General features: G+C 44.9%; 1 protein-coding gene across 2 annotated transcripts in view; it reads right to left on the bottom strand.

Annotated features, from left to right (window-relative positions):
* Nucleotides 1-304: 304 nt before the first annotated feature.
* The window catches only part of kmt2ba (lysine (K)-specific methyltransferase 2Ba), a 43,163-nt gene continuing 28,679 nt past the window's right edge, over nucleotides 305-14,788 (bottom strand). For both annotated transcript variants that reach the window (XM_062530021.1, XM_062530023.1), the window contains exons 24-37: nucleotides 14,440-14,598; nucleotides 14,098-14,215; nucleotides 13,562-13,640; nucleotides 12,738-12,898; nucleotides 12,129-12,284; nucleotides 8,890-11,272; nucleotides 8,536-8,655; nucleotides 7,072-7,220; nucleotides 6,520-6,651; nucleotides 5,146-5,398; nucleotides 4,225-4,332; nucleotides 3,205-3,288; nucleotides 2,848-2,977; nucleotides 305-2,503 (exon numbers count right to left, since the gene is read on the bottom strand). In XM_062530021.1, coding sequence (XP_062386005.1) covers nucleotides 2,228-2,503; nucleotides 2,848-2,977; nucleotides 3,205-3,288; nucleotides 4,225-4,332; nucleotides 5,146-5,398; nucleotides 6,520-6,651; nucleotides 7,072-7,220; nucleotides 8,536-8,655; nucleotides 8,890-11,272; nucleotides 12,129-12,284; nucleotides 12,738-12,898; nucleotides 13,562-13,640; nucleotides 14,098-14,215; nucleotides 14,440-14,598 — 4,308 coding nt within the window. In that variant the 3' untranslated portion in view covers nucleotides 305-2,227. The remainder of the gene's footprint in view (nucleotides 2,504-2,847; nucleotides 2,978-3,204; nucleotides 3,289-4,224; nucleotides 4,333-5,145; nucleotides 5,399-6,519; nucleotides 6,652-7,071; nucleotides 7,221-8,535; nucleotides 8,656-8,889; nucleotides 11,273-12,128; nucleotides 12,285-12,737; nucleotides 12,899-13,561; nucleotides 13,641-14,097; nucleotides 14,216-14,439; nucleotides 14,599-14,788) is intronic.

The raw sequence follows: 14,788 nt of genomic DNA, 5'->3' as shown, positions 1-14,788 counted from the left end.
AAAGCTCAGAATGGCATTGGTCTACTTCTGTATGAGCCTCAAGTGTCGTCCTCTTCTGGGATGGAATAAAGGAAATGAGGAGCACTCGATCATTTTAGCTTCCAGACAGAAAAGTGCTGCATCATCTTGGCTCTGTGACTGAAAAAGTGCTGAATCATCCTAGATCTCAGATTTTGTGCTGCTCCATCATGGAGTGGCCTCATAAGAATGAAACAATCTTAAATCTTAGATTAAGAAGTGCTCCATCATTTTAGATCATATTTCTTTCAGCTTCCCATTTTTTAATTTAACAACACCGACACAATTTTCTTCAAACATCATTAACACCTTTATTTCAGATCATAGCATCATAAATTAAAAAAAGTGCGTAAAAAATTTGAACAAGTTAGGAAATTTCTGTAGACAACTATATACAGACAACATTTTCAAATTTGTGCTAGAACAGCAGGTAAGTTATCACTCAAAATTTAAATGTGTGCACCTGTACATTTCAGACCTGACTACTGGTAAAGCCAAACACGAAGTTCTGGACTGTCAGAAGAGGTCACCCATTCAAGCAAGCAACAATATTCCCCACAATGGCCCTCTTCTTGTAGACTAAGGAGATCTGCTGACATTGAGGGTCAGAGAGCCTACTTTGGGGTTTTGTGTCTGTTCTGTGATGTGATTTGCTTCTGCTGGTAGTCCTTCATGCCACTTACTTCGGGATTCAAGAACATCTCAACAAGATGGAGGCCAAAGATGGAATAGGGCTCCACTGCTGTGCTGGTACTTAAAAAAACACCGTACAGAAAAATGGCTGTTCCGAGGATACTGTATAATAACACTTCAAGATGTCCTACTGTATGTCTGTTATGAACAATCACTAGGACAAAAAACAAAAACAAAAAAAATCATAAAATTATTTTAGGAGAGCTGAATTTGTAATGGTTTTGTTCCACTCTTCGTGCCTAAGAACCTCTACGCTCGTCACAGCAGCCATAAAGAAAAGGAAAAATATATATATATATCCGGAAAAGCGGTTCTTCTCTATGCAGGATGAAAGCAGGCTCTACTTATGAACTGGTTCTACTTCACAGAGAAAAGAGTTGGTTGTCTTTGAGTAGCACCTACATAAATTGAAGTCACCCGCAAACAACAGCAAAGTGTTCAGTAGAAAAGGGAAACATCACATCTTCCCTGCATTTCAACAGTTCTGCAGTAAAAAATATAGCTGCTCAAACAAACATCAGAGTGTGCGAGAGTCCGTTTGTTTCGTGTGTGATAAAGCTGCATTTCAAACGAGTCTCTGTTTGAGACTGTTAATCTGGCCTGTCCAAAGATGTTGTGGGTTCAACCCGATGAACCCGATGAGGAACTGCAGAGGGTTCTTTTTTTTTAATTATTATTATTTTACCCACACTGTCCAGAGGGTGGCGCTCCAGCAGAGGACATGGTATCACAACGCCGTCCTCTTAGGCTCAGAAGTCAAGCATATATATAACCTGGTCATTACAGGAGGCAACGAGTCCTAGGAGAGGACCGAGAGTAGAAGGAACTCTCCTAATGGGCAAAAGGGAAGATTAAGGAATTAAGCTGTCAAGAGTTTTTAGATGGGAAGAGTACAGTGACAAGAATGGTTCGGCTGCGAGTATGAAGAATTGAGGAAAAAGTGTGGCAAAATCCAGATGTTATTTTCACATGAATGGGTCATTTTGCCATGGGGTCTTCTTCAGCACAAATAACAAAAACTCATCCCCTTCATGATGATTCGACCTCCCCCTAAGGAGATCATGACCACTGGGAGAGACGGGACTTTTAGGTCCCTGATGCATCTCATTGTTCCCTGCTTTGTTTGTTTTCCCTCACTATTTAAAGCATCTCGTTGGTGCAAGTGTGGCTGCGTAACAGGCAAATGTGGATAGCCCTGCATCAAGCTCCAAGCCCACACCACAACTCCCCTTCCCATGCCATCCCAGTCTCTGAAGTAGCACTCACACAGCTTAAGCTTATGCTGGACTTCTTAACATGTCTTTGCTTTTTTTTCTCCTTTTTTCTTTTTTTTACACTATAGGGCAAAGCTACACCTGAATCCAGAGGATTTACCACCCTAATCGAGAAGCATAATGTCCGCCTTGACGCAACTCAATTCATGTCTTTCATTATCCTCCACCCTTGCGTTTTGACGACTTCTTTTTCTTCTGTCTTTGTTGGCGCCTCCTGGCCTCATTGCTCGCTAGCGCCCTCTTCAGTTCAGGAAGCGGCGGCAGCGCCTAGCACCGCAGTTGCAGTGCAGCTTGCTGTTGGCGTCCTCCTTGGGGAACTTGTAGTCGTACGTGAGCTCCTCGCCGCGGAGGACCTTCCGCAGCGCGAAGATGACGATATGCTTCAGACCGTCTACGCTGATGACGCGCGAGTAGCAGTTGGGGTCGCAGGAGTGGTTGATGAAGCGCGCCGCGTTGCCATGCATCGTGGCATCAACAACATCAAAGTCGTCGATTCGAAACATGTAACAGCCAATGCCCTGCGAGAAACAGAAACGAGGGGCTAATTTAGGACTTAAATAGTAAAAGGAAAGCAGAAAATGCAGCCAGACATTTAAAGGTGAAATCAGTGATTCTGGAAAAAAAAAAGTTGGTGATATCGGAGTTCAACAAACAAACAAAAAAATATATAGTCCTTCCTATGCTCATGAAGCAATGTGTCAATCAAAATGACACACACAAACTTTTTTCTTTTTTTATAGCCTTAGAATCAAGGACCACACACAAACAAAAGAGGAAAGGCAGCATTTGTTGTAAAGGTACACAATGACTGAATTATAAGACAAATAAACAGTTTTCAAGGTTCCTTCTTTCTTGCACAAACCTTCCTGTCGTAGTGCTTTTCCCGCTTGTCTGTGAGAACGGATCGGATGACATTCCCGGCATACTCGATCACCATCTCACCCGCCTCGATGTTCCTTTTGCAGAACAGACCACGCCCGTGGATGGGAGACCTAACAAAAGAACAGAAAACCAGGGAGATCAGTTACAAGCAGTCACAACAAGCTACAGTAGGAACAGTTACAAACAGTGCATCGTCATCTAAATTTGAAAATAATAGCCTATACAGTGAAGGTAGGATATTACAGTGTTCTTCAGATGAATAATAATATAAAAAAATAACACAAATAATAAAAACTTGTGTGCTGAAAAGGACCAAGAACCTTAGTTGATAACTCACCTGTAGACCCCCACAGCTTCCTTGGAGGTTCTCTTCAAGTGCCTAAACCTCATGGCCACAGGAAGCTCGCTGTTGGTGGCGCGCCTGCAGGACGACAAAGTGCCACAGTGAAACCAGCACTACATTCAGAACTTTCAAACCATTCAGAACGTTCAAATCATTCAGAACTTTCAAATCATTCAGAACGTTCAAATCATTCAGACCTTTCAAACCATTCAGAACGTTGTAATGGGAAATGGGTGACGTTTTCCTTCAGCCAGCTCATAAAAATCTCTTTATATAAAGAGTGGAACTACAAAACCTCCTACACAACGTCTGTTTCCCTAGCAATGTTAGAGAAGGACCTTCATTTAGGGTACCTTCATATAAAAAGAGCATCAATAGGTGAAAAGGAAACTAGAAAAGCACTCTGAGAGTGCAGACTTCCGCCAAGTGAAAACATACAAAACGAAAGCGAAAATGCCAAGCGAAAATCGCTTCCTCGATCCAGACGGTAATAGGGATATGTAATGTACCAAAATGTAATTGTTTCCTTCCTTGGGTCATTTCAGACCTTCCCTGAAAATTTTGTCGAAATCTATCCATAACAAAAACCTTTTGAGTTATGTTTGCGAACAAACAAACAGAGACAGACAGACAGACAGAGACAGACAGACAGACCAACAAACCCCAATGAAAACATTGGCGGAGGTAACTATACCTAAATCTGTCACTGCAAAGTAACTTAATTTGGGAACAGATAAGACCAAAAGGAGACAAACAGGGACAGTGTGGTGCTGGAGTGCAGTGACAGGCCACACAAGATCAGTGCTGATATACAGTACAAAAACCATGTGGAAAACATGTGGACAGAGGAGAAATTCCCTCACAAGGAGTCATTGGAAAGGTTAAACTCCAACCTGGTGGATTTTTTTCTTTGTGATCAAATGTTTAGTAAGAATGAATGGTCAAAGCACACATTGAGAAACATACACAATCGTAATGAGCATGTAATAGCAAACTGGTTACAAGTAAGCCAACCTGGTGGATTTGAGTGGAAGGTCGTCCTCCTCTTCATCGTAGGCCGTGTACTCTGGGAGCTTTCGGTGCTGAGACGCCAGGAAGTCAAACATATCGAAGGTGGACTTCCTGCAGAAGACACAGCCATGCATATGACAGACAGAGTGTGAGTGTCTAGAGCCAAGGAATGCAACATTCAAACACCCGTTGCCCTGTTTACACTTTCGTTCTTTTCATCAAACTAAACTGCTCCTTCATATTATAACAGACTGCAATATACATATGGCCGGCTTCAGATGGGAGATAACAAGAATGGAACATTCAGCCTTAGATTGGGGACTAGTAGTCAATTCCTTTTCACCAAAACAGACTGTTTTCACGATTTAAAGGCGGCTAGTCTCAGCCATCTGCTACAGCCTTCTCTGCCACATCTGACTCCCATTTGATTGGGAGATGAACAGACAGGCTGTCAGCAGAATATAAAACATCACTGCACTGCTGATGATGGCTCTATGGTGATCATCCTGTAGAATGCACCGCATTCACAAAACAAGCTCAGGTTTATCTCTGAACTTCGAAATATTTTGAGACACATTTTTCAATGTTGATCTGTCTTGAAGTTCTCAGTGGGAGTTTGTTGCATACAGCTGTGCTCTATCTGAAGTCTGAAGACGACGTGGAATCTGTTTGTAGACAGTAGGCTAGACTAGTTTATATTTCCCCCATAAACCGGTTAAATTAAGTGCCATATACGGGTCTGAGTGCCAACGGGGACCCAGGTCCGAATCCGGGCGGCGGTCATGTCCCGATCCCACCCCATCTCTCTCTCCTACTTGTTTCCTATCTACCTCTTCACTGTCCTATACTAATAAAGGCAAAAAGGGCAAAAAAATATACTTAAAAAAAATTAAGCAGCAGGTCAGTCGTAGCGCTAGTCCTCACCGCTGGTAGGCCTCGGCCCGAGCGCAGCCGCTGGGGTTGATGGGTAGTTCCTCCTCGGGCTTCTCCTGCGGGTGGAAGCGGAAGCGGTGACCGCCGCACTTGGCGGCGCCCTGCAGCTGCTCCAGCAGGTAGAGCACGGCGTTGTGCACCACGCCCAGCAGCTGGGCGCCACTGAGCACGCTCACGGGCAGCTGCCGCATCCCGCAGCCGATCCGCGCCTCCTGCACGCCCTCCAGCACCGCACGCCACGCCACTACGCAAGGGTAATGAGAGAGTGAAAGAAGGATAAAAAAGAAAGACAGCAAGAGAGCGAGAAAGACAGAAAGAAAGAAAGGGAGGGAGGGAGAGAGAGAGAGGAGGAGAAGATAACAGAAGCAAAGACAGACAGAATTAGGGGGCAGATAGAGAAGGAAAAATGGAAAGATAGAAAGGGAGGGAAAGAGGGGTAGAGGAGAAGAAAGAGCCGGGGAAGAGCCATGGAGAGGAGAGCAGGGGAGAGAAAGAGGGAGCATAAGGGAGAAAGAGAAATTGACACAGAGGGAGAAAAAAGGAGACAAAATGGTTATAATAACCCAGAATAGATGGGGTTTTTTAACATTAGCTTTTGTAAATTGATGTTTAGTGTCTCTCAATAGGGTAGAATACTTTCATTTTTTGTGACTTTGCCATTCAGTGTCATTGTCTAAGCTTGATACCTACTTTACAATATATGTATATTTATTTCTTCTTATGTATGGGATTAATGCATTTTAGCGCCTTCCTTTGGCTAAGCATAGACACTCAGCCACTGGATACAACACAGCTCCTATTTATTCCAGATTGATGATCTGTTGCACATTGATGAAGACTTAGTGGTCTAAAACATGTCATCTGTGTTTGTTTGCCCACGCTCTGAAAATATAAACTTGCATTTATTTGAAGATCGAGTGCTTTGTTTTTTATTTCTCTCTCTCTCTGTCATTCCTGGGTGTAGCCAGCCACTTCTGGGATTTGTTGATTTTGGTGATGAGCTGTGTCTGCACCACAAAATAGAGCATCTGCTGCTGGACAAGTTAACTGAGCCTACCGTAACAACACTTCTTTCCCCTTCTACAGACTATGGGTGCCTCTCAACATCTCTCCTCGATCCTTGATGCTCGGTCCTCCAGGCTCGTTCCACTGATCTATAACTAACACTGGATAGACTATCCCATTGTTGCCACCACATCATTCTTCATCTAGATCAGTGAGGACGAGGACCTCTAAAAGTCCAAATAAGAGGTACCCCTAGTGTCTGTGAGTGGAAAAAACAGCCTTGCAACTTTAGGCCGGTGGGAAAGTCTTGAGGCCTCGTGATGTACAGAGTACAGACACAGCTTTAGTTTGCAGACCCACCCTCTATGCTGTCGGCCTCCACCCTGAAGCCGTCGTCGCTGGTGATGACGAAGCTCAGACGAGGCTGGTCCTTCATCTGCGACTCGGTGGGTGTTCGCTTAGGGGGCGAGGACTCCTCATCGGAACTCAACCCTGCCAAGACAACCAGAAGGAAGAGAGGATGCTATTAATATTGCTTCTACTGGTTAGATAATTCTAGAAAGTTCTAGAACAGTGGTTCTCAAACTGTGGTACGGGTACCACTGGTGGTACACAACTTCTCTGTTGTGGCACTCCGGGAGTCTCTAAGATATATATTTTTATGAAGATAATATAATCATTATTGATAATTGATAATAATCATAATTGTTAAATTTAAACTAGTTTTTTTTTTTTTATCTTTCTTGAAAACAACAACAAAAAAACAATGGAAAACAGTATGTACAATGTAAAATCTATTCAAAGTGGCCTATGATACCGATCTTAATTCTGGTCATAATGTTCTCTGCGGTGGTACTCATTGTGAAAAGTTGTAGAACCACTGTTCTAGAAGGTTATGGACACGTAACGCACCTGAGTAGGGACCCCAGTCAGAAAGCTCACCATCTCGAGCACTAACCCACACGTGGGTTTTCGCCGGAACTCCACTGTTAGCTTCTTTGGGGACAGTTGGTACATCTTTAGTCGTCTCCCTGGGAGGTATCGGGGCAGATGTTACAGACCTGAAACATACCAAAGTAGTGCTGGTATTAAACTAGGTAGGCTTACATGGACACTTCTACTCCGATTAAAATATCCAGAATAACGGCTCAATAGGAGGAGAAATTACACAGAAACAACACCTTATCCAACGACACAATTATTTCAATCGGAATAGTTTAATCGAAATGACAACCCACTAGGGGTGTCACAATTCTCCAAATCCTCGATTCGATTTAATTTTCGATTTTAAAGCCACGATTCGATTCGATTTTCGATCTTTTTTTATTAATGCATTCCTTGTGTCATTATTATCATTATTATATTCATTTTTATTTTTTGCCCTCTTCCTATTCTGTTTCAGGGGGCTTTTATTTTGAAAGCAATTTTTATTTTGAAACCGTTCCATCCGTGAGGTTGTTAACAAAAAAAAACGTCAAACATAGACATGTGAACATAGTGAAATGAAGCAACACAGAATGATACTTTGAATGTTTGTGCACACTCTGAAGACACTCTGAAGAGACCCAAGGTTAGTGTTAATGGAATAAGTACTTATCAATGTGCATTTTAAGCCTTAAAGTCATTTTGAACTGTAGGCTAACTAAATCGTTTTTTTACTTGCTAAGTTGAGAAGGCTAAATTGGTGTTAGGCTAACTGACGTGAATGAACGCAAAAATGCTTCCACACCCGTGATTTCAGAGTAACAAGAGGTTGATGTGCATTTTTAAACTGGCTGCAGCCTAAAATTAGAGGAGTGTTGATGCTGCACGTGTGTGGTTTTGCGTTTTGGGCATACATGCTGGATGTCACGTTGGGGGTGTGGCTGCATCGTCGATTCTACTTTTCAGTTCGAAGTTCGAGATTGAGATGTAATTTCGATCGATTTCGATTTAAAATCGAGATCGTGACACCCTTACAACCCACCTATTTATACACAAGAATCAATCAACCCTCAAAAGAAACACGGCAACATTTTAAGTACCCCAAAGTTAGAGAAGAGAATACATGTCTTTCTCTTCTCTGTGTGTGTGTGCAATAACCCAGTCTAACACCATTAGCCTAGCTTAGCATAATTCACTGGAAGTGGATTAGACCAGTTAGCCTACAGCTAAAAGAGAATCATTATAAGCTGGGCTCACAGTGTCAAAAGTTGGCCTGCGGCACCTGGACTGTACACCGGAGAGCTGGGTTCAATTCCGCCCCTGTGGTCCTTTCCGTATCCCACCCCTGCTCTCACTCCCATTCGCTTCCCGTCACTCTCCACTGTCCTATCGCATTAAAGGCATGAAAAGCCCAAAAATATACTTTAAATATAACTCTATATAAGGATTTACCTTTTGCAAGCAACTGGCTTGGGGACGTCAGGTTTTGGCTGTTCAGGACAGTCTGGTTTTAGCTGATCAAGGGCAAGCACATCCTTTGATGATGGATTTTTCATACGAACACCGCTAGCTCTGTGATAAAAAAAAATAATCAGACAGTATGTCAGAATGTGAGAAACGTTAACATAGTACAGTGCAAATTGAGAATAGAATGATTAGGGGTGTAATGGTTTGTGTTTGGCACATGGCATGCTATGGTTATCTCAAGTTGCTGTACGAATCAGTCACAGATGACACAAGTGAAGATTTTTGCCTTACACATTCTACAAAGGTAAAATATAAATGACGACCAGATAGGTTTCTGACCTGGAGGCTGCTGTGCTGCCATTAGCATCCTCCTTGTCTGTAGGGGGCGCCTGTGGTAAGAAGTCCGCCCGACATTTCTTCAGTCCGACACGTTCAGACATAGAGGACACCCTCTTAACCCGTACCTGGGGCGCCGACCGCGCCAGAATAGCTGGCCTGGTTCTCTTCGGTTCCGACGGGGGAGTTGCTATCGGCTGTGGAGACTCCAGTTTGTTCAGGAACGGGTGCACCGTGAACTGAGACGGGCTCAGGTTGGGAGATTGTTGTACTTCGCGGTGGCTGGCCATGGCTTTGTCGATTATAGCCTGAGCCATTTCTCCCTGGCTCCGAGCTTTGAGGGGAACGGTGACATTCTTAATTAGGACGTTGGGGGGTTTCCCACTCTGGCTTTGAGTGACCTGCTGGGCTGGTACCGCTCCATCGGGCATGTTCAACTTCCGTACCCAGACGTTGGTGGGGGTTGTTGAGCCAGAACTGCTGGTGTAAGAGATGATGTGTGTGGTGACTCCCACACTGGGAGGCACCACAGTACACTGCGAAGAAACAGGGGCAACCAGGATCTTTGGAACTGGACGTGGCAGGACGTTCCGACTGTGGATGATCTTGGCGATCTGGCTGATGTTGCTCAGCGAGGGCGATGCTGCATTTGGGCTCTGGAAGGTGTTGCTCTGAGGATCTTTCACCAGGATCTGACCGAAGCGATTGACCAGAAGAATCTGAGGGGCCTTGGATGTGCCAGTCGCCGCACCTCCCTGTGGTTGTATCGGCTTTGGGCTCGTTAGGCGAATGGCAATCGGTTTTCCCTTCGGGGCTTCGTTCGGTTGTGCTGGTGACCCGAAACCATTGATCACAATAGGAGCCGCAGTTATGGGATCTTTCAGGGGTACAGCACGGAACGGTGGCAAGGAGGTAGATGGGATGATCTTACGAGGCCTAACCACAGGTGCAGCAACCTTACCTCCTCTCTTCCGAGGTTGTCGAGTGGAAGCAACCGGTGGGTTCACAGTTATGTGGGTTGGTGCAGATGAGGTTTCGATGAGCCGCACCCTTGGGTTGCTAAAAGGTCGGATTTTGATTTTGGGCAGTTGACGTCCATCTGTCTGTGGCATCACTTCGTCCATACTTACGGAGTCTGTCGAAGAGTCGCCATCTTGGGAATCTTGGGAATCTTGGGAATCTTTTGTCAAATCTATTGTCGAGCCACCATCTGCAGTTACAAACTTTCCAGTTTTGGGGTCCAGCAAGACACTATTTTGAGGTCCTACAAGAATTACAGGTTTTGACGATGCAACGGATGCTGCCGCAGACATTTTAGAACGACCTTCTACCGTACTAACATGTCCTTCACTGGAACTTGTTCCTTCACTGGAACTTGTTCCTGACGATGGCTCTGATTCCTGGTGTATCCTCATTTCCTGAGAATCGTCTTCTCCCGTTACTTCCCCTGCGTCGCTCTCCGATTCGTTGTCAGCGCCGTCCAGCTGCGAGATGGTCCCTGAGGTAGGAAGGCAGGATAGCCCTGCTTGTGCCGCGTCCTTGGACGCATCGTGCAAAACCACGGTCCTCGAGAAATTCAAATAGTGGTCCATGTTGTCCCCTCCGTCGTCGTCCGAGGAGTCGTTCCCCAGCACTTCCACCGCAGAGTTGGGAGGGGAGGGTTCTTTGGAGCCGGTTGACGTACACGCATCTACAGAGTACTCTTCAGTCTGGGCGACCTCCACCGCATATCTTCCGCCTCCTCCTACTCTCATCTCCTCTTCCTCATCCTCCCCTGTGTGAGCTCGGTACTGAAGCACCATGTCCTCGTGCAGTAGCGCCTCGTTGAACTCCAGCTTGGCGTTCAACACCGAGGCCACCGCCTCGTCTGCATCCACATCGAAGTGTCCGTACGGCACCCCCTGATCTGTGACCAGAATCACCGTATTCTCGTCGCCGTCGTTTGGCTCGGCAGACAACTTGTCTGCGACTAGGAGGATGGCCGGCTCGTCAGTATGCTCCTCCGTGTCCAGGCCGTACAGGGGCATCTCAGCAGCATCCTCGGGCTCGGATGAAGCCAGGAAGTCTTGCGGAACCTCCGCTGACTCGGGCTGGCTGACACGGAACGGCTGCGGAACCCTTGGCGAGTGGCGGAGTGTCGCCGGGAGGCTGCCGACAGCGCAGTGAAGAGGCGAGTGTCCGGAGGTGGCGAGTGGAGATGTCGGGGAGGAGGGGGAGGATCGGTTTGGGGAGCTGAAGGGAAGCGACCTGGGGAGAAGAGAGCCGTTTTCGGCTCGAGGCGGGGAGGCGTTGCGTCCCCGCACGGTCGTGCTGAGACGGCGAGGTCGTCGGGTTTCGTCGAGATCACTGATGGTCAGGATGTGATGGGACTTGGAACTGGCGTTACCTGCAGAACAGAAAGCAGCAACAGGTGATACTTCTGGCCACAGAATGATCGTAGCAGTTTTCGACCACAGAATAAGGGTGCAAGGGCCTGATACTTCGGCACTTTCATCAAAAGTGACACAGACTCGCAGTGGTGAGAAGTGACGGGGCGGCACTAACTCTGCTCTTGCACACCCACAACAGTAATCACCATAAGTAGAAGACAGGAAGCAGTGGAGCACACAGATGTTTGAATTGCTTGGTTTGAAAAATGTGAACAAAAACTTAATGTGGAACAACGTGCACCTTGCTCACATTGTACTAAGCAGTTCAAAGATTTGTGTGCTTACAGAGACCCTATGCAACTTTTTCATAGTCATAAAATCGCTTAGAAATCGTTGTTTTGCTTGACTGACCAGTTTTATCGAAAACAGTCACATTTCCTCCCGCCCCTAGTGTCCCTCTCCGCTATTACAACTTTGCAACTTTCTGATAAACGATCGTTTGCTGTTTACATCTGGAAGTCAGAGACGCGAAAGGAACAAGAAGAACCACGCTTGCAATTTATATACTTATATATAGCCTATATACGTATAAATATACACGCTAAAGCTGTCGGGGAAGCTCTGCAGAGAAATATGCAAGCATAAAACGAGCGAAAACGAAAAACCAAACCGAAACCAGAGATGAAATCGCCAATCCTGCATTATTCGTCTTTAAGTGATCCCTTCGTTTTCCCGCTGCACGTCCCGTAAAGTACCGGAATGTTGTCAGAAACACAGTGGAGGTACCATTAATTGCTACACTCACCACATCCTGCATCATTGCTCATTTCACATCACACCGCATCGCTTATTTCTCTCAACAGGGTAGCTTACCTGGGGAAGGTAGCGGTCTACACAGTCCTCCTACTGGCCTTCTAGGATGGGAGTAACCTGATGTTTTGGATCCAGCATCCGGTTTGGCTTTTGGTGAGGGGGTGCCAAAGGGAATCTCCACAGGCTGTGATGTAGCCTCAGCTTTGATCTCCATGGCTACAGAGACAAACATAGGCAAAAATGCTTGACATAGGCAGTACTGGATTTTTCCATCGCTGGTATTCCTAACTTGACCGGCTATTTTCTCTTATATGGGTTAAGCTTAGCCCTAAACTAGACGCTTTATCTTTCAATGAAAATGTTCATGTACGTCTAGGACTCGGTTTATTCCATGTAGAGGAAACACGGTCTAGATGTTTTCAGGGGGTGAAAAAGAATTTCCAGGAGATGAGATTTCAGGAGCAGTCGTGTAGCATTCAAGAAGCTAATAACTAAATATCTGTGTGAAAGTATATTTGGTTTAATGTATTTTGACAGGACATTTTTAAACTGCTGTAACAAAATTCCTTGATATTCCATGACTTTGCCCCAAATATGATAAAAAGAAAACCCATGTTATTCCAGAAATTCCATGACCCGTGGAAACCCTGAAGGCTTAGTCAGGCTTACCCTGGACTGGTGTTGGGCTGTGGGCGATGGTCTGGTTGCTGCCCTGGCTGCGGCCTTCTCCGAACATTTGCTTTGGCGAGCTGGGCTGGGCCTCCCTCACGTGGCAGGTGTACTTGCAGCGGACGTAAGGGTTCACTGTGCTCCAGTACCAGCGGGAGCACCTGTACACAGGTGTCGAGCAACGTTATGGTTATGGTTATGGTTATGGTTATGGTTATGGTTATGGTTATGGTTATAGCTATAGCTATATCTATAGCTATGGCTATTGTTATAGCTATGGTTATAGCTATAGCTATGGCTTTTGTTATGACTATAGTTATAGTAGTTACTGTTATAGTTTATGGATATGGTTATGGTTATAGTTATGTTATGGCTATGGTTATGGTGATAGCTATGGTGGATTAGCAAATAAAATTATTAATAGTTCAAGTAGTAATTTAGCCTACATTCAAAAAAATAAATAATAATAATATTAACAAAAAAGATAAGTGTCCATTGCAACTCTTGTTGACCATCTATAACCATTTGAAAATGTGATACTGACCATTACATGCTACTCCAATTTCATTTTAAACTGTAATTCATTCAACCGCTATTACAGTTATCATTCATTGAACCGCTACTGCAGTTATCATTCATCGAACCGCTACTGCAGTTATCATTCATCCGATGACTCAGACGGCCAGACAGTCAGCAGGAGGGCAGAGACATCAGAAAAATCACATTTCAAAGACGCTAGCAGAGGTGCTACTCACTGGTAACGTGTGTGTGTGTGTGTGTGTGTGTGTAAGAATTTCAAAGAGACTAGCAGGAACGGTACTCACTGGTAACCCACAGGGAACAGCTTTCCTGAATTTGCTGACAGTTCTGTCAACAACCCCAAATTATGGATTTGCAGAGAGCCTGAAACAAGAGTGAAAAAGAATGAAAACTTGAACTCTACACATAAAAGTCTGATGGCAGGAAGGACAGATGAGGACTCATTGCAATACCCTCTTTTGAGTTTGTGATTGTGATTTTCTACATAGCTTAATTACTTTACATTGCATTTGACATCACTTGATAACCCCAGTGAAATGTCCACAGAGGTTGCAGTTTGTGATTTTGTTTTTGACTGTAAATAGATAGAGATAGATAGATAGATAGATAGATACTTTATTGATCCCCAAGGGGAAATTCAAGGTCCCAGCAGCTTAAGACACCACACACAACATACACTACAATGTATACAGCATGATACATAGGCTTGGTTCTTGATTGGGTGCTGTAGGAAATCCCCTGCCTATAGCTCTCCTGTATATATTTGACGTTATCAATGTATGTACTATATATTTGAAAAGAAATGTAGCTCCTAACTCACCGATCATCATGTTGATGATTTCTGGCTCCAGGCCTGTGAGGAACTTCCGGCGGAGACTGAATCCCTCAAAATCCACATATATGCGCCGCAAAACTTCAAAACCACTACCAGTCACCTCCTACCAGGAGCAAAAAATAGAAATGCCAAAGTAGAAAACAGGTCAACTCTCATGTTGTAAAAAACATAATTGTAAATACTGTAAGTGTTTGTAAAAACGTAATAATCCTAAATGGTCTGTATCTATATAGCTCCTTTCCACTTCTCCAAGCACTCAAAGCATTTTACAAGTTCATCTCTCACAATCAAGGCAGCAAACTGCACATACAGAGTCCACACACACACCTTGCCATTGATGAGGTCACAGTGCTTGTGGCAGAAGACTTTTCGGTCCTCCTGAAAGACGCAGTTGCGGATCCGGGCGCACATAAAGTGGAAGTTACTCTGGCAGGAGCTGAGGCAGCAGCCCACTGTCGCCCCCGATAGGCCACACCGGTCACAGCGCTAGGGAGAGAGAGGGGGTTGGAGAGATGAGCCAGAGCAGTAAAGACCCCCCTCTTGTGTTTTCCGAGTGGCTTCTGATTAAATATCTTGCTCTGCCGTAACAATCTTCGGAAGTAGCATTCGCCTTATCACGCAGTGGCAGTTGGGTAAACCAAAACGAGGCTACAAGGCACACTGACTGCATCATTAA

Source organism: Sardina pilchardus, chromosome 24, assembly GCF_963854185.1.
Source record: "Sardina pilchardus chromosome 24, fSarPil1.1, whole genome shotgun sequence".
Taxonomy (NCBI): domain Eukaryota; kingdom Metazoa; phylum Chordata; class Actinopteri; order Clupeiformes; family Clupeidae; genus Sardina; species Sardina pilchardus.
The sequence above is the reverse complement of the archived record's forward strand: the minus strand, read 5'-3'. Positions and strand labels throughout refer to the sequence as shown.